General features: G+C 40.8%; 1 protein-coding gene across 1 annotated transcript in view; it reads right to left on the reverse strand.

Annotated features, from left to right (window-relative positions):
* Positions 1–22,244, reverse strand: part of CCDC13 (coiled-coil domain containing 13) — a 100,289-nt gene that overhangs the window by 62,567 nt on the left and 15,478 nt on the right. Inside the window, exon 4 of the mRNA XM_044656976.1 lies at positions 11,807–11,896. Coding sequence (XP_044512911.1) covers positions 11,807–11,896 — 90 coding nt within the window. The remainder of the gene's footprint in view (positions 1–11,806; positions 11,897–22,244) is intronic.

Here is a 22,244-nt window from a genome sequence, read left to right on the forward strand (position 1 = left end):
ACTCGACTCTCCAAAGGTCTTAGGGGATGAGTCATCTAAGATGGCCACATTTTTCAGACAGCTGAGAATTTGCTCGTTTAAGTCCCATTAAAAAAAACAAAACGAGGGGGCAGTTGGGTAGCTCAGTGGAGTGAGAGTCAGGCCTAGAGACAGGAGGTCCCAGGTTCAAACCCGGCCTCAGCCACTTCCCAGCTGTGTGACCCTGGGCAAGTCACTTGACCCCCATTGCCCACCCTTACCAATCTTCCACCTATGAGACAATACACTGAAGTACAAGGGTTTAAAAGAAAAAAAATTAAAAAAAAAAACGCTCAATATTTTGGATGGAAATCTTTCCAAAAGGTGCAATACATATTCCTGCCTTTTTAAGAACATCAATTAGCTTTTTATAGATGACTCAGGGTCACTATAACTTCCATACTCACGAGTTATAGGAACCTCAGCAGTCATTTAGTCCAACTCTTCATTTTACAAAGGAGGAAACTATATTTTCCTAATCTTACATTTTGGCACGCTATTTACTATAGCGTATCATCTGACCTCAGGCAGATTCTCAGTTTCCTAATCTGCAGAATAAGAGCAGCGGGTAGAGAGCAGAATAGATAATCTCTAAGATCTCTTCCAACTCTAAATTCCTTGGCTCCTAAAATACTCAACCCAATATATAAAATGAATAATGAATTCTGACTGAGAGAGGACCTGTGGGATCCTCTGTTAAAATGTATATGCTTCTAAAAACAGATAGATAGATAGATAGATAAAGTGTATATGTTTCTGCCCCTGATCACTAAAACATATATTTTGACTTTGATACTTTTTGCTTTTCTTCTAGTTTTTGCTTGTGTTTTGGCAAAATGAAGGATTAATTATTTCAACAGATATTTATCCTATCAAGATTCTAAGTCCAGTAAAGATGTAAAGATGAAAATTCATATCGTCCCTGCCCTCAAAAAGCATACAATCTATCAATGCAGATGAGGTACATACATGAATGTAACACTGATTAGAATGCAATGAAGTACACAAGAATGGTCACAGAGTTTCAGAGTGAGTTCTCATTTCTAGACAAGGAGGACCAGGGAAGGTTTGATGGAGAAAGTAGAACTTGAGTTAAGAAGGATTTCAAGCAAAATCCTGTCCAAACATGGGGGTCAGTATTTGCAAATATACAGAAAGTGGGGAAGGGGAAGATGAAGAGGAGGCAAGATTAAGAAACAGCTAGTAACACAGTATGAAAAGTCAAAAGCACAAATTCCTCCCACTGTTGTACGTACACTGTTGTATAATGAGAAGGGAACACTGGATAAGAGAAAGGCAGAGTCCAGAGTCACTTTTCTGATAAGACCTTAAAGGGAGGTCTTTATGTAGCAAAGATACAATAGACAATGCCTTGGGTAACATGATCACCCAAAGTCCTTAGTGGAGAACGCAAGTGAAAATTCAGTAACTTTGGAACCAAGTTTGCCCCAGGAGGGAGTTCGCCCTTCTTGAATGTTTATCTGAGTTTTCTGAGCCTCTGAAGTTTAAATCACAATCCATCTGGTCCTAAATTTGGTGATAGGAGTTGTCCCAGGGGACTATTCAGTTCCTTGGGTCTGTGGAGATCTAATTAAACACTTATTGATGGAAAATAATGCTTCTGAACCAAATGATCAAGACTCTCCTCCAACCTCATGCTTCTCCTCGCCTAATAATGACCTATGGCCTAGGAAATTTGAATATCTAGCACTGCTAAGCATAGAGAAAGACAAAGTAGACAGGGCTCCAGGTTTGGCATCAAGAGAGCTACATTCATATCCCAGTTCTGACATTTGCCGTCTATATCTATAAGTGACTTTGGACAAATCACATTACCTCTTTCATTCTCTGGATTTTTATATCTTTTATATATTTATACATAAATATATTTTATTATATATTATATTATGTTGTAATTTTAATATTTTATTTATTCATTATGTTTTTATTTGTTATAGTTTTATTTATTATATCATATTTTGTATTATATATTTATATATTTTATATATTTATAATGGGGATGTTATTTGAAGAAAGTGTCTTGTAAGGTTTTTTTTTTTGGTTTTTTTTTTTAAACCCTTACCTTCCGTCTTGGAGTCAATATTGTGTATTGGCTCCAAGGCAGAAGAGTGATAAGGGTAGGCAATGGGGGTCAAGTGACTTGCCCAGGGTCACACGGCTGGGAAGTGTCTGAGGCCAGATTTGAACCTAGGACCTCCCGTCTCTAGGCCTGGCTCTCAATCCTCTGAGCCACCCAGCTGTCCTCTCTTGTAAGCTTTAAAGTGCTATAGTAATGGGAGTTATTTATCATAAGTAGGTGCTCTAGTAGATAATAGTAGGGACAGCAAGGTGGCACAGATCACTAGACTTGAAATTAGGAAGACATCTTCTTGAGTTCAAATCTTGCCTCAGACACTTACCAACTGTGTGACCCTGGGGAAGTCACAACCTTATTTGCCTCAGTTTCTTCATGTGTAAAATGAGCTGGAGAAGGAAATGGCAAGCTTCTTCAGTATCTTTGCCAAGAAAATTCCAAATGGGGTCATTAAGAGTCGAACATGGTGAACACAAGGTTACTCTACAAATTATTGTTTAACTGACTTGCATCATTCCTCTTGGGATGCTACAGCTGTGGATTATAGGCTAACTCAAACAAGGAAATCAAGTTTACAGACAGGACAGAATCTGCCTGGCTAGTGGGAACCCCATCCTCAGAGTTTGCTGGGCTCGCTCTGCCTGCTGTCAGCACAGTCAGCTTTTGTGTCCAAAACGGCATGGAACAGAAGGGCCAGGCAGAGAATCCGCACATGCAGGATCACACGAGAAGGAAAGGCTTATCCATTCAGAAGCAAACTTGACACAGCAAATGCTTTGTAGAAACTGCTTCATGTTTGAACTCATTCTCTCTGGAGACTGATAAGGTGGCAGAGAAGAGCGTACCCCTAGGCGTTAGGGGGTAATGGTTATACTTCTATATTTTATAATTGCGATATCTTCTCAACAAATATCCCTTTGTGAAAGCTAGTTAATGTTAATTAACCACATCAAGTGGGGTGCTGATCACTGGCGATCAATATGGGGAGACTATATCAGAGCCTAGGCTAGAAGACAGTAGCCCCAAGTAGGAGATAGAACCTTAACTCATCAGTAAGAATGGGAATTGAGATAAAGATCCTCAGAACTTATAAGGGCTACAGACACATATATAATATGTATATATTTGCATACTTCTGGCATCTTCAATAAATTATTCAACAAATATTTACCAGCTATTCTGGAGAAAAGGGAAAAGGAGATAATCAGTGTTTAAATGAACCTCCTATCCTCCAGACACTGGGCTAAACACTTTACAAATATGTCATTTGATCCTGAGTGGTAGGTATGACTATTTTCATTTTCTAGTTGAAGAAAATGAGGCAGACAGAGGGCAAGTGACTTGTCCAGGTTCACACAGAGAGTAAGCATCTTCCTGACTCCAGGCCCATACCAGCTGTCCATAGTGGATTCTAATTAAGATACAGAATTTAGATAAGATAGGGTTCTTTGCTCTTAAGGAGCTTACAAAGTAGTCCATGTTTCCAAAGTGGCATGCAAGTCCTATTTTACTCATTCCCTCAAGGAAAGGGGAGAATGGTTTGTGCATGTGGGAATTCTACTTCCACCAACCTGGCCAAACATGGTGGACACACAGTTACAGATGATCTGCAGGGAATTCCCCTGAGTTTCTGGTTTCTAAAAGGGCCCTAATAGGAGAATGGATGATCAGGAGAAAGACAAAGAGAAGGCAGCTAGTTCTATTTCCTGCTGCTCTGATCCCCCTGGCCCTCCCATGCATAGATTCCATCTAGCTGCTGGGCTGCTGAAAACCATCTGCAGTTGACTAGTCAGTTATGTGATTTAGGGCAGGTTATTTCCTCTCTCAGCCTCAGTTTCTCATGAATGGATAGAAGGAGATGGACTAAACTATCTCAAAAATCTTTTTCTTTCGTTGATCATGTCATGTGTCAGATCTCACCTTCCAGTCCAGGATTCCTTCTGCTCTATTATACAGCCACTCCAATGGCTCAGTGCTACTTGAACTCCTAAACATTTTACCATGTGTTCCCTCTTTCAGAACACTTATTTAGCATCCTTTCTGGGGTACTCCCCTAAGTTGTACTCTTAATGGCACTCAAATTCATGGGTTGGGACTTCAGAGTGGGGCTGCTACTCTCAGATTGCGCTACCAACCTTATAGATCACAAGACTCCATTGCCAATGACCAATCAGCCAATTGATACAATTACCTTTCAAGGAAGGCATTGACTAAGGGGGCATGGTAAGAACCGCAGCTATAAAACAAACTTGGGGTGCATACTCCCATTTATATAGCATCTAAGAGTAACCACAAACAGGGGCCATTGGAAGCAAGGCACCGAGGTAACTCATGACTCCAATGATTTAAGGTCTGGAAATCCTTTCTCTCTTGTAGAATCCTTACACAGCTCTAATTCTTGGTTGGCAGGGCCACCTCTTCTCTCTCTCACCTCCCTTCTCTGCTGCCAGGATTCCTCCTCCTAGAAATGGTTTCCTTCCTCCAGAAATGTCCTCTTTCTATTTGTGTCTGTCTAGAGTGTGTATCCCTGCTGCCTAATGCATATGGTATCTTCTACTGGTCTAGAAGCTCTGATTCAAAGCAGCATGGCTGATGGAGGTGAGGGGGTAGGGGCAGAGAGGACAGAGAAATCTTCTCTTCCCAGAAGTGGTTCCTTCTTATGATTGGGGATGCAGACTCGAAACGACCATATCAATGCAACTATCAATAATATGGAAATAAGTCTTGATTGATGACACATGTTAAAACCAGTGGAAATGCAGGTCGGCTATGGGTCTGGGGTTTGAAGGGGAGGTGAAGGGGAAAGTAAGAACATGAATCATGTAACCATGGAAAATTTTTCTGAAAAATAAAATATTAAAAAAAAAGAAGTAGTTCCTTCTTAGGGGCCAGATTCCCTTCTGACTTTCAGCTTAGAGTCCCCTGACCTTTTCTTATATAGGCCAAAGGAGCCCTATTTGCTTTTCCCAGCCATTTACTAGAGTTTACTGTATGGGATCAGCAGACTTCACTCAATGGCCAAAATTCTATAATCCTTTCATGTTGTTTAAGGAACTTCTTCACACATTGTTGTAGAGTTGTAGGAAAATTCTTTAACACCTTCTTCCCCCAGTTAAAATTTTATTGTCCCCAAAAAATCATCAGGGGGGCTTTTTGACAAAGTCCATGCAGGATATCAATCTAGACATTAACATTCTTCCACCATAATTAGTGGGCTTGGGAATCACATTTACTTCTAGATATATGCTTTTAACAAATTAGACATCATTTTATAAAATGTGTCCCATGTCTCAGTGTTTGCAAAGGTCTATCCCAACCAAAAGACAATATAAGAAAGAGAAAAAGGAAAATGGAAATCAAACTACCCCTCCTTTAGAGAGAAAACCTGGTCCCTGTAGAGCTACCAGAAAACACAAGGCTCTCCCTATGGAAATTAAGGTACTGAGAGATGACTAGAAGTCACCTCCTCAAACTTTAGATGATAAACCAAATCATTGTCTTGGTGCTTATGTAATGACCCAAACCTGCTGGACCTGGAGGGGGTTAAAACACTCATCCTTTTCCCCTCTCACTAAAGGACCTATCTAATTTGGACTTACATTCACAGACCAAGTTTAAACCTGGGGTGAAAATTCCTCTGAGTCCCTGCAATGCATAGGGTACCTACTATTTTTCCTGGGATTTCCCTTCAACCCAGAGGAAATATCCAACTGAATGTCTAAATTCATCTTTTATGGGTACAACTGGGCTACTTAAAAGCTAAAAGCAATTCAGAAAAGCTTCAAAGAAGCGTGCAGTTCCCAAAAAAGGATTAAACACTTGGGGTTGATTACTCACGGTTTTTAGGCCAGCAGGCAAATCTTATCCTATGAAAAAAGAATCCATAAGAATTTCAGATAAACTGATATGGACTCATGACATGATTAAAAACTGCCAGGAAAATAGTCTGGCAGAAATTAAGCTTGGATTAATACCTTACACTATATTTTGTAACTTATTCTAAATGGCCACATGATCTTAATATTAAAGATTATTCGTTAAAAAATTAGAAGAGAAACAGATTGTATAACTCTTAACAACCATGAATAGGAGATGTATGTTTAACTGAATACCTTCTGGATAAACATAATTAATGCGCCTAGCATAAGAAGTTTGCCCAATAGTTGATTGGGCAAAAAACCAAATTTATATCAGATTTCTTTGTGAAGTTTGATGTCTAAGAGATATAAGCAATTAACAAAAATCATTCCCCAAGAAATAAGTGGTCAAAATAGAGAATAAACAATTCTCCAAATAAGAATTTTCAAACTATTAACAACCCATATGCAAGAATACTCCAAATCACTCATAAAAGAAATGCAAATCAAAACAGCCCTGAAGTTTCACCTCACAATCTATAAATTGGCAAAGATAGCAAAAAATGGAGATAATCAATGCTGGAGAGTTTATGGGAAGATAGGTACACTAGTACATTTTTGGTGGAGCTGTGAATCAATACAATCATTTTGGAAGGAAATTTAGAATTATACAAATGAAGTGACTAAAATGCCCATACCTTTTGACCCAGAGAGTTCACTACTAGGCTTGGGCCTGGAAGAGGACATTGCTAAGAAGAAAATTCCTATATACACCAAAATATTCATAACAGGACTTTTTTGTCACAGCAAAAATTTTAAAACCAAGTAATATGGAATGATTAAACAAATTATGGTGCATTAATGGAATGGAATAATTACGGTGTCATAAGAAATAACAAATATGATGAATATAGAGAAGCATGGAAAGATCTCTATGAACTGATGCAGAATTATAAAGTCAGCAAAGTAAAAATAAAAACAATACCCATAATGGTTTTGTTGCTATTGTTGTCCAGTTATTTTTCAGTTGCATCCGACTCTTCATGACCCCATTTGGGGTTTTCTTGGCAAAGATACTAGAGTGGTTTGCCATTTCCTTCTCCAACTCATTTTATAAATAAAAAATTGAGGCCAACAGAAAGTTAAGTGACTTGGCCGGGACCACACAGCTATAAATGTCTGAGGCTGGATTGAAAACTCAGGAAAACGAGTCTTCCTGACTCCAGGCCCAGTCCTCTATCACAGCACTACCTAGTAGCATAGTGCTTACAATAAGGTAAACTGAAAGAACACAACACAAAAAATGAATGTTGCAAAATTATAAAGAATATGCATGACTTGAAAGAAGAGCTAGGAGAAGACAGACCCATCCCACCCATATGCAGATGTGGGAAATCAACAAGTGTGAAACATTGCACGTTTTCAGACTTTTCCTATGTATTGATCAGTCTTGCTGGCACTTTTTCTTCTTCTTTTTTACATTTTTTTGTCTTTAAAAATATGATTTGTTATGAAGTGGCTCTCTGGGAGGGAGAGGAAGATGAGTACTAGAAAAAACATTGATGATGTTTTAAAAAAGGCATCAGTAAAATTATTTTTTGAAAAGTTTAAAAAAATGAACATGAATGAGCTTAAATTGCTAGGCAACAGTATTCTAAGGATACAGAATCCATATTGCTCATATCAGTTTCCATATTTATGGTGGATAGAGTAATAAGCAGATACTATTCCTTAAGTATACAACCATGCAAATGTTATCTGAAAGAGTCTGGTCTGACTTGTAAAAGAAGCACACTGGAAAATGGGCCACACAATTAGTTTGAAACAAAGGTGGGGAAATGCCAACTTTTCTCTAGTGGATTGCTAAAAAAACTAGGTAATCCAATCATATCCAAGTCCCAGATGGAGAATCACTTCTTTGGGACCCTACAAATGCATAGGGGAACCAAATATATCCTGAATGAAGCCCCTACACTATAACACCAAGTTGTATTTCCATTCATAGATTGAATACCCAGAAATGGCTACAACTCCTGGCTTCAGAATATGCCCGGAGTATATTGTATTTATAAAACTATACCTCATGAATAGACAAATTTCTCAGCAAAAGTACTTACTAAGATGGCATAATTAGAATAGTAGCTATGAAATATTCCCTCCAAACATCCCTGGAGTACAGTCTCCCTCTAATATCCACACAGCACCTGCGAAGAGCCTGCTCTTCGCTTGGTTGGGTCTCTGGAGGTGGGATGGCATGGTGAAGAATGGAGTGAAAATGAGCCAGAGTGCAAGTCAAATTGCAGAGGCTGTTCCTTCTAGTGCCATCTGCTGATTTTCATTTTTATACCCTTTTTTTCTTTATGATCTCATACAGGTTTTGATTTTCCCATACTTTCAAAATCACATATTAACTTTTGAAACATCACAAGATTGGCATCTTACTGTGGTTAAACAAAGAAGTAAGCTTGTCAAGAATTATTCATTATGGCCTGGCTTAATTGGAACTTATTCTTTTCAGCCATCTGTAAGGTACAAGTACATCAGTTCCTAGCTAAGCATAATAGTTAATTATATTTTAACTAATTATATCATGTATATAGTCATGTTATACTATTCATTCCCATCATAAATCAAGGAGATAGTTATGGTAGTTGATTACATCTAATAAGATACAATAATATCAGTCTGGTCCAAATTTTGTTCCCATGCTGTTCTTTCTGCTATAGGATCAATAAGAATGCTGTTCTGGTAGGGTGATTCTGTGCTAATTTATCATCCCCCTTTTTTCCTTGTGTTTCACTGTTTCTTTGGTCTGTAGGAGTTTGGGAACAAACTCAGGCCAGGTATTTTCTTTCTGGGGAGTTTAGAAACTTGCATTAATCCACTAACTGCTGGTTTTTTGCTGGGCTGATTCTAGGGGAAATGTCTATACTCTAGGGGGTTGTACAGGGGTTTATTTTGGGATAGTGGGGAGTCTATGGCTGTGATTGTTCTTGCCATGAACCTGTATTGTTTTTCTGTGTCTCCTTTGAGCCGGATAAGGATATTGATTGCAATAATTTCAATGCAAGTGAATGTCACTGTAAAAAGAGTCACATAGGGTAAACTGTGTGTGGAATTTCCATCCTCCTGACAACCTGCCGTGCTGGATTGTCAGAGTTTGTGAGTAGCCTTGCTAAGTCTCACAGCCTCGATGGCTTCCGGCAAGCACCTGTGGGAAAAGAAGGCACAAACTTGGACCACGATGGTGGGGAAGCCCCCAAAAAGGCAGTCTGTGTACACCAAGGGGACTCACAACTCTCACACAAGACTGTATGAAGGTCTCCCCTCTCTAGAGTCCTCACACAGCTCTGTCTGTCAAGGCTAGCTCTTTCTGAAGTCCAGAGCTGGCTCTCTTCTCGGCTGTCAGAGGTCCTGCTCCTGGGAGCTCCTCCTTTCCTGGAGTAGCTGCTTCACTGTCTCTGTGTCTGTCTGGAGAGTGTCTATCTCTGCTCTCTAATGGATGCAGTGTCTCCTACTGGTCTAGAAGCTCCAATTCAAAGTGATGTGGCTGATGTCTATGGGACAATTTGCTCTCAAGATCCAGACTCCTTCCTCTATTTCTGACTCCCAGTTTGGACTCTCCCAAACTGATCATTTGTTTGTTTGTTCTTAAATATAGACTCAAGGGGCATGATTGATTATCCCAGCCAATCACTAGCTGTGTCCTGGATGAAATAAATTGCTTTCATCCAAAAATCCTCTTTAGTGGGAAATGTCCCTGGAGGTTTCCAAACAGAAGCTGGGCACCCCCTTGTCTTCCTTGTGGGAGAGAGGATTTTAAGTCAGATCTGATTTGGCCCAGATCCTTTGGGGGGCATACATCAGAAGAAGAGACATTGCTGCCATAATTGTATACCCGAGATTGGACCTTTCAGTCCTGCTGTTGCAGGGACATTAAAGGAAAAAAAGAGAAAGAAGGAACCACAGCCACTAACAAGGATCAGGGCTCTTTTCCCTCCCATGTATGGGGAGGTCTATGTGTCCTGCAGGCACACTACCTTTTCCTTCGAGGTATTAAGGGAGGTCTGTGTAATATGGCTTCTCCTTATGTGCATTCTTCTAAAAGTGTCTCCCTCAAGGGCAGTTAGATAACTCAGTGGATTGAAAACCAGGCTCAGAGATGGGAGGTCCTAGGTTCAAATCTGTCTTCACTCACTTCCTGTGACCCTGAGCAAGTCACCCCAATTGCCTATCCCTTACCATACTTAGTATAGATACTAAGACAAAAGGCAAACGTTTTTTTAAAAATTGTTTTTAAAGTATCTCAGCTACCAGCTATCCTGCCCACCTGGCTCAAAAATAGATACCGCCAATGTCAAGGGCCTGGCTCAATGGCAGCTGTCTAAAGTCACGCCCATCCTTAGAAAGGTGCCATCTGAGGCTAAACATGACACCCCTACTGTTGGTTTCCTGTCTCTAAGCCAATCTTCTATACATGATAAAAAAATTTTCCCCAATTGCATGATGACAAAAAAAAATGTAATAGCCTTTGGTAAGGAGGGAGCATAGAGAATGGCTTATGCATATAAACAAGAAAGTAGATGCTGATGGATAAATTTGGATTTTTCTGGCATCCTACACAAGGGGAAGGTAGAATGGCATGGCTTCTTTTCTTTTCAAAATTGTCACTCTAGGCAGTTCCCTCAACTTAATGAACAGATTGTGTTCCAAAAGTTAACCTATAAATTAGTTGTTCAGAACTCAGAAGACATTTTCCCATAGAAACTATATGATAAATGGTAGCTAGGTCTCCTTCTCATCCCATCACATGAATCTAACACAGAAGGTAGCTAAATTGTAATGCTAAAAATACTAGTCTGTGTTTCGAGTCTCTTAGAAACAAGGAGTCATATAATATAGAGAGGAGAAGGAGAAAAAAAACATTTGCTCTTTCTTGGAAACAGGAGGGGCCAAAGGCAAAATTTCAAACTGTGGATCAGTTCATTTTTGGCACTCTCCTCCCCTCAAACCTGTTCACCTTACCCCTAGGTCCTAGCACTACTCTGGCTCTAAAATAATCATGAAAAATCCCATTCTCTAAGTACAACTAATTTCCAATGGATATTAGGAGAAAATAGGTCTGATTAAGTCCCAGAATGTCAAGTGGCAGGACTCCCAGAGGATCTGGTCCAAATCAGACCTGATCTAAAATCTCCTCTCCAACAATGGAGACAAGGAAGCATCTGACTTCTGTTATGGAAACCTGCAGTGCCATTTTCACACTAAAGTATGAATGATTATCAGTTCCTTAACAAAGGGAAGCCACTAGTATAGTAGAGTCAGAGAACTTGTCCCAAATACTAGCTCAAGTAATCTAGTACCCTTGCGACTCATGTTACCTTGAGCAGGTTACTAACCTTAACATTCCTAGTTTTCTCACCTGTGAATTAAGGAAATGGAACAAGACAATAAAAAGAACTCATACGTAGAGAGAACCTGAAGGATCAGAGACCAGTATTTGCTTTTTGGAAGAAGCCTCTAAGTTAGGGAATACAAGTATTTTTGGTTCAATTTTACACATGAGGAAACAGGCTCAAAGAACGACTTGTGCATGTTCATAACAGCTGTCAGTGTTGGGGTCAACTAGATGGTCTCTAAGGACCCTTGAAGCTCTAATATCTACAATCCTTTGATTATACATCTGCTCAATTTTTTTTATAGACTATCAGTAATTCTGAGACAGAGTTTTAAAGGTAATTACAAGGATACATTTTTTTTCAGCCAAGTGGAGCATACAGCACAACAAGAAGATATCACATAATAGAGTCTTTTCAAGTCAAAAACTGGTTCATACCAAGCTTCCTTCCATTGTCCTGGGATTAAGCTGCTTGGTGGCTGAATCTCGGCCTCCTTGTGCCTGGATTTTTGTCAAAGCTGTCTGTAGCTGAAAAAGCAAATGGTTTAACTTAATACTTGATTCTACTCAACAATTACAGCTAAAGTAAAGCACTTTGAGGCTGAGGGATTACAATTTAGCATTTATATTTTTACATTAGGGTTTTAGAATACTTATAATCATGTTATTATTTTTCATAAAACTTCTGTGAGAGAGAAAACAAATGAACACCTACATTGAGAGAAGAGAGGAGCGGTTAGGTAGCACAGTAGAGAGAGCACTGCTAGGCCTGGAATCAGGAGAACCTGGGTTCAAATCTGACCTCGGATACTTCCTAGATGTGCGACCCTGGGCAAGTCACTTAACCCCAATTGCCACTCTTCTGTCTCAGAACTGATAATAAGACAGGAAGTAATGGTTTTTTGAGAGAGAGACAGAGACAGAGAGACAGAGACAGGGAGAAAGAGAGGAGACAGCAAAATAAACAGAGAAATGGTCAGAAAGGTAGGAGATAGAGGATAGAAAAACCAAAGTGCAAAGATAAAACTACTTGAAGCCAGATATGTTCAACAACATCCATTCAAAAACCCTTCCTACCATGGACAAAGCATTGCGCCAGTCACTAGGGGAAATAGAAAGGTAAATAAGACACAGTCCCTGCAAAGGACTTAGAATCTAATAGAGGTGATAACATATATGTACACAGATAAACATAAAACAAATTAGAATATGTCAAGTGCATGGGAGAAAAAAAGTGTCGTCAGCAGGTAGAAGGAATACAGGAAGAGAATATTTCAGTAGAGGTGCGGTGAGAATTGTTAGTAAAGTTTTAAAGGTATTAAAGCAATGGATGAATTTAGGGTAAGCACTAGTCCAGTATTACCAAAAGCAAGGAGTTAAAGGTAGGTTGAAACCAGAATGTGGAGGGCTTTAAACACCAAGCTACAGGGTTTGGGACTTTTTATTTGGTAGGCAAAAATAGTTTTTGAAGTAGGGAATGAAGTGATCTGATATATGCATGAATCAAGAAAACGCATCTGGCTGTAACCTTAGGGAGAGGGAAGAAAATGAAGACCTGCAGCAGCAGGAGAAGATGAGACAGCAAAGCAGACAGAGAAGTAGCAAGAGAGGTAAGAGGTGAGGTTTCTCTAACAGAAACAAGTAGTTAAAAGAGTCTCGAGGAAAAAAGGGTGATCAGCAGAGAGAAACTGCGCAAAAAGGCAAAGGAGGATATGAGGACTGAGATGAGGCCATTGCATTTAGCCAGCAACTAGGAGGTAAAAGATAAGGGTAAATAGGAACCTGATCAGGGGAACCTGACCAGTTTCATGAGTTTCCCCTTCACACCCCCCAGTCAACTTGATGATATCACTTGTGTGTGGACTTTTGTCCAAAGGGCCCTAAAGGTGACGTGCACTGCAGCTCTTTGCTGGGAAGATGTAGGGATCCTCCAGTGGTGCTAGTCACTGAGCTATGTTCAAGCTAGACCAATTGATGCCTGAACGCCAGGAGAAATGGATGCTTGTCAGAGGAGTCATCCTATCTCAATGGTTTCTAAGAGCCTAAGCTATAAGAATAGTTTACCCCTTTGGTTTGCTCATTCTCTCTTTTGGATTTTCAAACTTGGTAAGCAAGCATGGGGCGGGGACAGGAGGGGAGGGAAGGAAAGCTCTCTCCCTCCTGCTGCCTGGGACCAGAAAGCAGTCATTTTATGAGAAGTGGATAGTGAAGTGGCCTCTGCTCACCCAGACAGCCTATGAAGGGAATTCCTGGATCTCCAGTGTCTGGGTGTCTTCCTGGCTCCTTTTCTGAGCACAGGTCAAAGACCACAGTTCCTGAGACTGGTTTTTCCAGCTCCCAAGAGGTCTAGAGTTCCTGAGTTTAAAACTTCAGGCATGGGTTTCCTACAGGAAGAAGACTTCTTCAATAACATGCTTGGAGAAGGAAGAGGATCCTCAAGAGATAATTGTTCTACAGCTGAAGGAGTGTCAAAACAAGAATGTTAGACGGGCTCTTGCCAACCCTACCCTTGCAGGGAGTTGCTCACACAGTGTAGGTCTGAAGTGAATGGGAAATCTTTGTTTAGCCATCCTAAAGTGTTGTTGCCTTCTGGCCATGGGAATTAAGGGAATAGAGCACTGAGCCTGGAGTCAGCAAGACCTGAGTCCAGATATGACCTCCAATACTTCCTCAACTGCAAAATTAGGATAAAAATACAACGACCCCCCAACATTGTTGTGAGAATCAAATGAGATATTTGTAAAGTATTTAGCATAGTGTCTGGCCCATAGAAGGTGTTTAAAAATACTTATCTACTTCCTCCTTTCTTTGCATCTGGGACATTTCCTACAATAGGTGAAATAAGGTTGTTCTATGCACTAATCTTTTGAGTGCCTAGGAAGGAGATGGGGCACCCTGTTACCCACATGGGGGAAAAACCTAGAGAGAAGTCATACCAAGTTTTATTCGGGAAGTTTCCCCCACAGTTTCTAGGGTTTGGAGCATGAGCCAAAGGGAGGTGATGACCCTTTGGGGTCAGCCCCCAGGTTGGCCCTGGCCCATGGGAACCCAGAGTCCCTTGGAGAAAAAGAGCCTGGTCCAAGGTTGACACAGGAAAGCTTTAAGGCCAGAAGCCAGGTAGTATGAGATGTAGAGTTATGAGAAAAAAGAAGCAGGAAGTATTTATTTAGGAAATTTGTAGGTAAGAGGAAGATCATCAGTAGCCCAAGAGAGCAGCCTAGTTGAAGAGTGTTTTGTTGTTTTGGGGGGTGGGGAATGGGGAAATTGAGCATGTTTGTAGGCAGAGGAGATAGTGAAGAGGGAGAGGGGATGATGGGTGAAGCTCAGAGGAGACAGGAGGGGCAAGGATCAAGGACATGGGCGGAGCAGTCAGCCTTTCCAAAGGGAAAGTGATTTCCTCTGGGAACAAAGGAGAGAAGAGGATGACTGAGGACTTAGAAGTTCTGAGATGTGGAAAGAATTCCTGTTAGAGGACCTTGATCTCAGTCAAGGAGGAGGCAAGGGCAAAGGGAAAGATCTAGAAAGGGAAGTAAGCAGAATGAGAAACATGGGAAGACTTAATAACTCCCATTTCCATACAAAATCCATTTCTCAAAATATCCCTGAATGTTAAGAGTACCAAGTATTGTTATCCCCATTTCACAGCTGGGGAAGGTGAGACTCCCAACAGGTAAAGTGGGTCCCAAAGTCACAAAGTTAGTGTCAGGGCTGAGAGTTGAACCTAAACTATCTGACTCAAAGTCTAGTGCTCTTTCCTCTACATCTAGATTCTTAGGCTTACTTAAGGACTAAAATCACATAGTGATACAGGGTAGAGTACTCTGAGTTACAGCCTCATTTCTATGACTTATCAGGTGTATGACCTTAGTCAAGTTACTTATCCTTTCTGGATCTCTGTTTTCTTCTCCGAATAATAAGCAAATCAGACTACATGATCTCTAGGGTCTCTTCCAGCTCTAACATCTTATGTCACAAGTGTCCAAAATGACTTCCTTTCTCAATACTCTAAGCAGCCCAGCCTCTGAAACTGGTAGCACCTTCCCAGATAACCTGTTTCAGCTATTCCAAACAATGCTTAATAATTTAAAAAATGTATCCCCTCCCCTAATATCTATCCTCTTCTGATGTGTCCTTGGGATGTAGAGGTGACTCTGGGGGCTCAAAAGTAATGCTAGTAGAAACCAGCTTTCACAATGCCTACCGAGCTGGAAAAACTTTAAGTGTGGGTCCAATAACAGACTTCATGTCATCCAAGCATCAGCCCAGCTAAGAATGGGAAGGCTCATTACCAGAGGAGTCAGCCGCCAAAGAGGAATAGCATGTGTAGCAAATCTAACCCAAGGGAGGTTACCCCACACCAATGAAATCACAGATCCTGGGCTATGGAAGTATGTGATCATGGTGGTGATGATAACGATGATAATGGTGATAGCTGGTGCTTATATATCATTTTAAAGTTTAGGTAGTGATGCTATAGATGCATCTTCTTTGACAAAAATCATACTTATTGTCCTCCTTTGGACGCTCTCCAGCCTCTCAATGCTCTTTCTAAAATGTGTGCCTAGAACTTCATGCAAAACCCCAGATGTAGTCTGACCACAGCAGAGGACAGAGGAATGTAAAGGACCTTCATGGCCATCTAAAAGGAATCTTCAATATAACATACCCAACAAGAGGTTTTAACTTTTACAGCTTTTCCTTTAATACTCAACACCCCGCTGAGGTTGCTCATGCCATTTCTGGACTGCTCTAACTAGGAAGTTAGGAAGTTAGGAGGATTTTCCTGACATCAAATGTAAAAAAAAAAAAAAAAAAATCAACTCTAATCCCTAGCCCACATGATGGACTGTTGAGTATGTTATGACCGTTCTGATCCCCACTCAGTCAAGTCTTCTCCTCTCTAGGCTAACCATTCCCACTTTTCCTTCTTTATTTTTTTTAAATGTTTCCCTTCCATCTTAGAATCAATACTATGCATTGGTTCCAAGGCAGAAACATGGTAAGGGCTAGGCCATGGGGGTTAAGTGACTTACCCAGAGTCACAAAGATAGGAAGTGCCATTTCCACTTTTTCAATTAATCCTCTTACACCATAAGTTCCCGACCTTTCATCATCCTTATTGCCCTCCTTTGGACGCTCTCCAGCCTCTCAATGCTCTTTCTAAAATGTGTGCCTAGAACTTCATGCAAAACCCCAGATGTAGTCTGACCACAGCAGAGGGCAGAGGAATCATCTCCTCTCTTCTTGATGGCCAATATCTCCTCCACTTTTGGGGAGGGGGGAGGCTGTCATATCACATTTTTTTCACCTCATTGAGCTTAGAGTCTGAACCCCATAATGACCATGTGAGGCAGGTAATATAGGTATCATCTTCCTTATTTCACAGTTGAGGAAAAACAGATAACATAGAGAGGCCAAGTGATTTCCCCAAGGTCATATATCTAGAAAGTGGCAAGGCCAGATTGAAACCAAGATAGATAAGCCTGTCAGTTCAGAGCTATTTGAAAGGAAAGCACTCACTTTAAGAGTGCACTCAAGCTAAAATTTAAGCGTGCCTATGGAATTTCCTTACTACATGTGGTGAGACAAGGAAATATGTTTTCTGGGGAGGCTGTAGAATTTCCCCAGAGGCTTTGTTTTTGTTTTAGAATAGCATGATGATTTTTCCCAAATGGTTTAGATGCAGCTCAGACAAGAGAGACTCCCAAGGCTCCATCCAGCCCAAGGACATGGTGATTTGGAGGTTAATTGCAATGCAGTTGAAAAGCATCAGATTGACACGAATCCTCCATTTAGCCACAGGGTAGATATATGAGCACAGCTTGAAGTGGGACCGCCTAAAAAGAGCAAAGATTTCCTTTTCTTTATTTCTCCCACCAGTATTCTTGCCCACAATGAAGATTTGATAGGAGGATAAGGGTTGTAGAGTGGGGTTACTCAGGGTCCATCAAAGGTCATGTTCTTAATTTTGAACTATTTGAACCACAACTCCCAGCTCTGGTTTCTTTGCTTAGGTCTCCTAAATAGCCACCAAACAAAACAAGTTGATGATGGTGTTCCTGGGGGGCTTCCACATTGTAGAGCAAAGAGTTTTGGACTGGGAGTCAGAAGACAGAGACCCTGGGCTGGAATCCAAGTTCTGCTACTTACTACCTGCATGTTTGGCAAATCCTTTCCCCTTTCTGGACATCAGTTTGCCGCTCTGTAAAATGAAAGGGTTGGATGCGATGATTTCTGAGGTCCATTCAAATTCTAAAAATCTATGGCCTGGATTCTGGTCTGGTGTCTAAGCCCCAGCCTCAATAGGGTACTTAAGCCACAGCAGGACATAGCAGACCCATTCTATGATTGTACCAATTCGTCAGAGGATGGCTATGATGCTAGTAGTTGCCTTCAAAGCTCTGTGCTAAATACTTATTTACCATTTTAAATGGACCTCTTATTAGTTAGTGTTAGGAATCCCAACTCATTTGTGGATTTATGCTTTGAATTTCTTTTCCCAGCCTAACGAGGCAGCTGGACAGTGCTGGGGATAGAGCACTAGGGTTGAAATCATAAAGACCTGCGTGCAAATCTAGACCAAGACACTGGATGGCTATGTGACCCTGGGCAAGTCACTAACCTCTGTTTGCCTCAAGTTTCCTTACCTGTAGATAATAACAGTGCCTATCTCCCAGGAGGTCCGAGGTATGAGGATCAGATGAGGTATCTGTAAAGAGCTCAGCACTGTACCTGGCACATAGTTGATGCTACATAAATAAATGTTCATTCCCCTCCCTTCTCCCTGATCTGACACTACTTGGATCATAAGATTTATGTATCACATAGGGAATAGAGATGATTGGACCACCCCACTCCATGGGCACACACTCAAGGCAGCCCGAGAGTCCTCGCTGACTAGCAGAGCACTTCACGTTGCACAAATCTCACAAAGTGTGAACAAAGTACTGTACTTTGCAAAATTAAAAACTTGTATAAGTGTGACTTTCCATTACTCTTTGCAGACAGATCCTTCCCATTTCAGGACAATGACTTCACTACAGACTTGCTTCCTACAGCCCCTGACCAAAAGTTTCACTCCCTACCAGTCTCTAATAGGGTTTTATCCAGGCTTCCACCTCACTTTATGACCAGTGCAAAAGAAAAGAGGGGAATTCCCATTGGATAATAGTGACCAGGACTTGACCATAGGACAATATGACAAGAGGCCATCAACTATCAACATCCTCTGCATCTGCTCCTTAATCTATCGGAGCAGCAGAGGCAGTCCATGATTTTTACCAAACTAAGTCTGAGGAGGAATGAGAGATACGGTTTGCATTTGCTGGCGTAACGAATGGAAGACCATATCCCAGATCCAATATTGAGAGAGTACAAATAACTGATAATGCCATTCGGATGCTGGCATGTTGCCATATACAGAGGTGCATGCCAGCCTGGGTGTTTCTAGACATATTTCGCATTTCTATAGACAGCACTTTAAAGGTGGCGTCTCATTTTCCTCACAACGACCCTGTGAAGTATATGATGTAATTGTCCTCATTTTACAGATGTTCTCGTTTTACAATGGAGCTCTGAGTTCAGGGATTAGCCCATGATTGCACACATGATAATCATCTGAGGCAGGATTCAAACCCAAGCTTCTATGTATGCTTCCTGCTCAAATGATTTATTGGACCCACTCATTCAATAGGTTTTAAGATCAAACGACTCAAATCTGGGACAACTACATCTAATTCACCTTAGAAAAGCAATGCCATTTTTTTTAGTATAAATTAGTTTCACAGGCATATCAGAGGGAAATTTTTAGCCCCTATGAAAGAATCCCTAGATCCTAGATCTACCACCCCCTAAATCTCATCAAGAGTAATGAAGATAACCTGGGTAGCGAACACTCTAGCTAAAGGAGATTTGAGGAAGTTGGAAGAGTGGGGCTAACTGGTACCCATACAAGCCTTGAGTGTGACAACAAAAATACCTCAATACCTTCTTTGTTCAGCTTGACCCTTCCCTCATCTGTCTCCCCAAATTCAAACTTTTTCTCTTACCAGTACCTTCTCTAAGACCTTATGACTTTCTGATTTTGACCCTGCCTCTGTCTCTGGCACTTTCTCCTTCTTCTGGCTCTTTCCATTCCTTTGACTGTATATTTAGTTCTTAGTACTAGTTTGTTGTACTATGTTCCTGAACACCATCCAGGGCGGAACTCCTCCATTGTTTCTTCTTTTCTGCTCCAGAAATGGCATCATGGACTCTTGCTTATCACTGAAGGAACCACATCAAACCTCAGCCTAACCTTGACTTATATGGACCATTCAGTAAACTAGGAAAATAATCTTGTTAGGGAAGCACTAAACAAAATGAAGAACCTGCAGTGGATTTTCCAGACTACTATGGGAAAGTCTTCAAAAGATTTTCCACCTTTTTTTCTAGACCTCTCCAATGCTCACCAAACTGCCAATGCTCTCTACAGCTCCCTTTGCCACCTATCACTGAGGAGTTAAAAGATCCTGCACCATCATGTCCCTCCTGGGCCACTGGGACCCTCAGTCCCTTTGGAATGGACTTCCATTCCAATGTACATCTGTTGAAGCTTTTCCAGACTGACCTAAAACTCCACTCTTGTTCCTCTTTTTCCCAGAAGCTCTAAATGAAGTGAAGCATAGCTACATAGTCTAGAAGACAATAAAAGTAGCCTTCAAGACCTATTTCTACAAATTCAAAAGTGCATAGCACGCCATCAAAATAGAATTCAAACAACAAAACCTGCGGCACTTACCTTCATCCAAAGGAGAGGTGCCAAGAAAATCACAGCACATAAGATCCTCAAAGGAGAGAAAACATACAATTCCCTTACTGCCCTCTCAGAAATCATCACAGAGATATCATGGAGAGTTCTCAGGAATTCCAACAATGCATTTATACTTCTGAAACTCCAGAGGCTTGTCAGAGGCTGACTGACTCTAGGAAAGGAACTTAAATTACTATGGAGAGAACTGGGTTCAAATCCTGTCCCTGATACTGTGACCATGAATTAAGTAATACTTTTCTACAGTTCCCTCATTTATAAAACAGGGACATTAATATAATGTCAGCTTCACAGGGCTCAAATGAAATAACGTCTGCCAAGCATTCCATACAAAATACCTTGTATTATTTACAAGGTATTGTAATAGCAGCCTGTTTACATCTATGAGCTGGAGAGTTCTGCTCTTCTTCCATATGGTTCCCGTACCATATGGTTCAATGTGGGACTCTAATGGCAGCCCAAATCAGTCTATCTAGTGTGAATGTGATGGCTATACTGTTCTCCCTTGCCATGAAGCCATTATAAGCTCAGCTGCTCATAGCTTTGCTGCTGCCCTTGGCCAGGGTGCTGATAGTAATCAGCCTAATTGGATAAACCTCACCTTCAGCATTACAACTCCAGCCTTGGTTCCTTTTACCTGTCCTATAGAATTTTGCTTCTAAAACTCTGCATGCCCCTACCTAGCTACACCCTTCTTTTCTTTCTACATCCCTGGTACCTCTCCTGGCTGATGCCCTGCTCCTGGCTGATGCCCAAGGTGGTACCTCGGAGGCTAGAATGCCAAAGAGGCAGAGTTCATAAGTGTCAGATGGCCCATCTATCTGAAAATATGCTAGGAATATCACAAATTAAAAGCAAAGAAATCATGTCCTGCCTCCTCCTGGGATTCTCCTTTGTTAACCTTTTCTATGGACTTGGGATTATAATGTCCTTTATTAGGCCTCATCAGGTCTTTGTGTTAGGACACTGCCTGTGTCTAACCTTGGGTTAAGAATTATACTTGAGTCCTTATGTTAAAGACCTGATTTTCAAGCCATTCCCCAATTGATAAATGGGCAAGGAACATGAATAGGCAATTTTCAGATAAGGAAATCAAAGCTATCACTAAGCTCATGAAAAAGTGTTCTAAATCTCTTATAATTAGAGAAATGTAAATCAAAACAACTCTGAGGTACCACCTCACACCTAGTAGATTGGCTGAAATGACAGCAAAGGAAAGTTGGAGGGGATGCTACAAAATTGGGGCATTAATGCATTGCTGGTAGAGTTATGAATTGATCCAACCATTCTGAGTGGCAATTTGGAACTATGCTCAAAGGGCTTTAAAAGACTGCTGCCTTTCGATCCAGCCATACCACTGCTGGGTTTATACCCCAAAGAGATAATAAGGGAAAAGACTTGTACAAAAATATTCATAGTCCTGCTCTTTGTGGTGGCAAAAAATTGGAAAATGAGGGGATGCCCTTTAATTGGGGAATGGCTGAACAAATTGTGGTATATGCTGGTAATGGAATACTATTGTGCTGAAAGGAATAATGAACTGAAGGAATTCCATGTGAACTAGAACCACCTCCAGGAATTGATGCAGAGTGAAAGGAGCAGAACCAGAGACTGATATACTATGGTAAAATCAAATGTAATGGACTTCTGTACTAGCAGCAATGCAATGATCCAGGACAACTCTGAGGGATTTATGGAAAAGAACGCTACCCACATTCAGAGAAAGAACTGTGGGAGTAGAAACACAGAAGAAAAACAACTGCTTGAGCACATGGATTGATGGGGATATGATTGGGGATGTAGACTCTAAATGATCCCCCTAATGCAAATGTTAATAAAATGAAAATAGGTCTTGATCAATGGCACATGTAAAACCCAGTGGAATTACTTGTTGGCTATGGGCAGGGTGGGGAGGAAGGGAAAGAACATGAATCATGTAACCATGGAAAAATATTCTAAATGAATTAAATAAAAATTTTCAATGAAAAAATAATAAAAATAAAGACCTGATATTTTTTTGTGAAGGTATGCTCTAGACTGTGCTGAATCATAGCTCTGCTTGATTCC

Source organism: Gracilinanus agilis, chromosome 1, assembly GCF_016433145.1.
Source record: "Gracilinanus agilis isolate LMUSP501 chromosome 1, AgileGrace, whole genome shotgun sequence".
NCBI classification, from domain to species: domain Eukaryota; kingdom Metazoa; phylum Chordata; class Mammalia; order Didelphimorphia; family Didelphidae; genus Gracilinanus; species Gracilinanus agilis.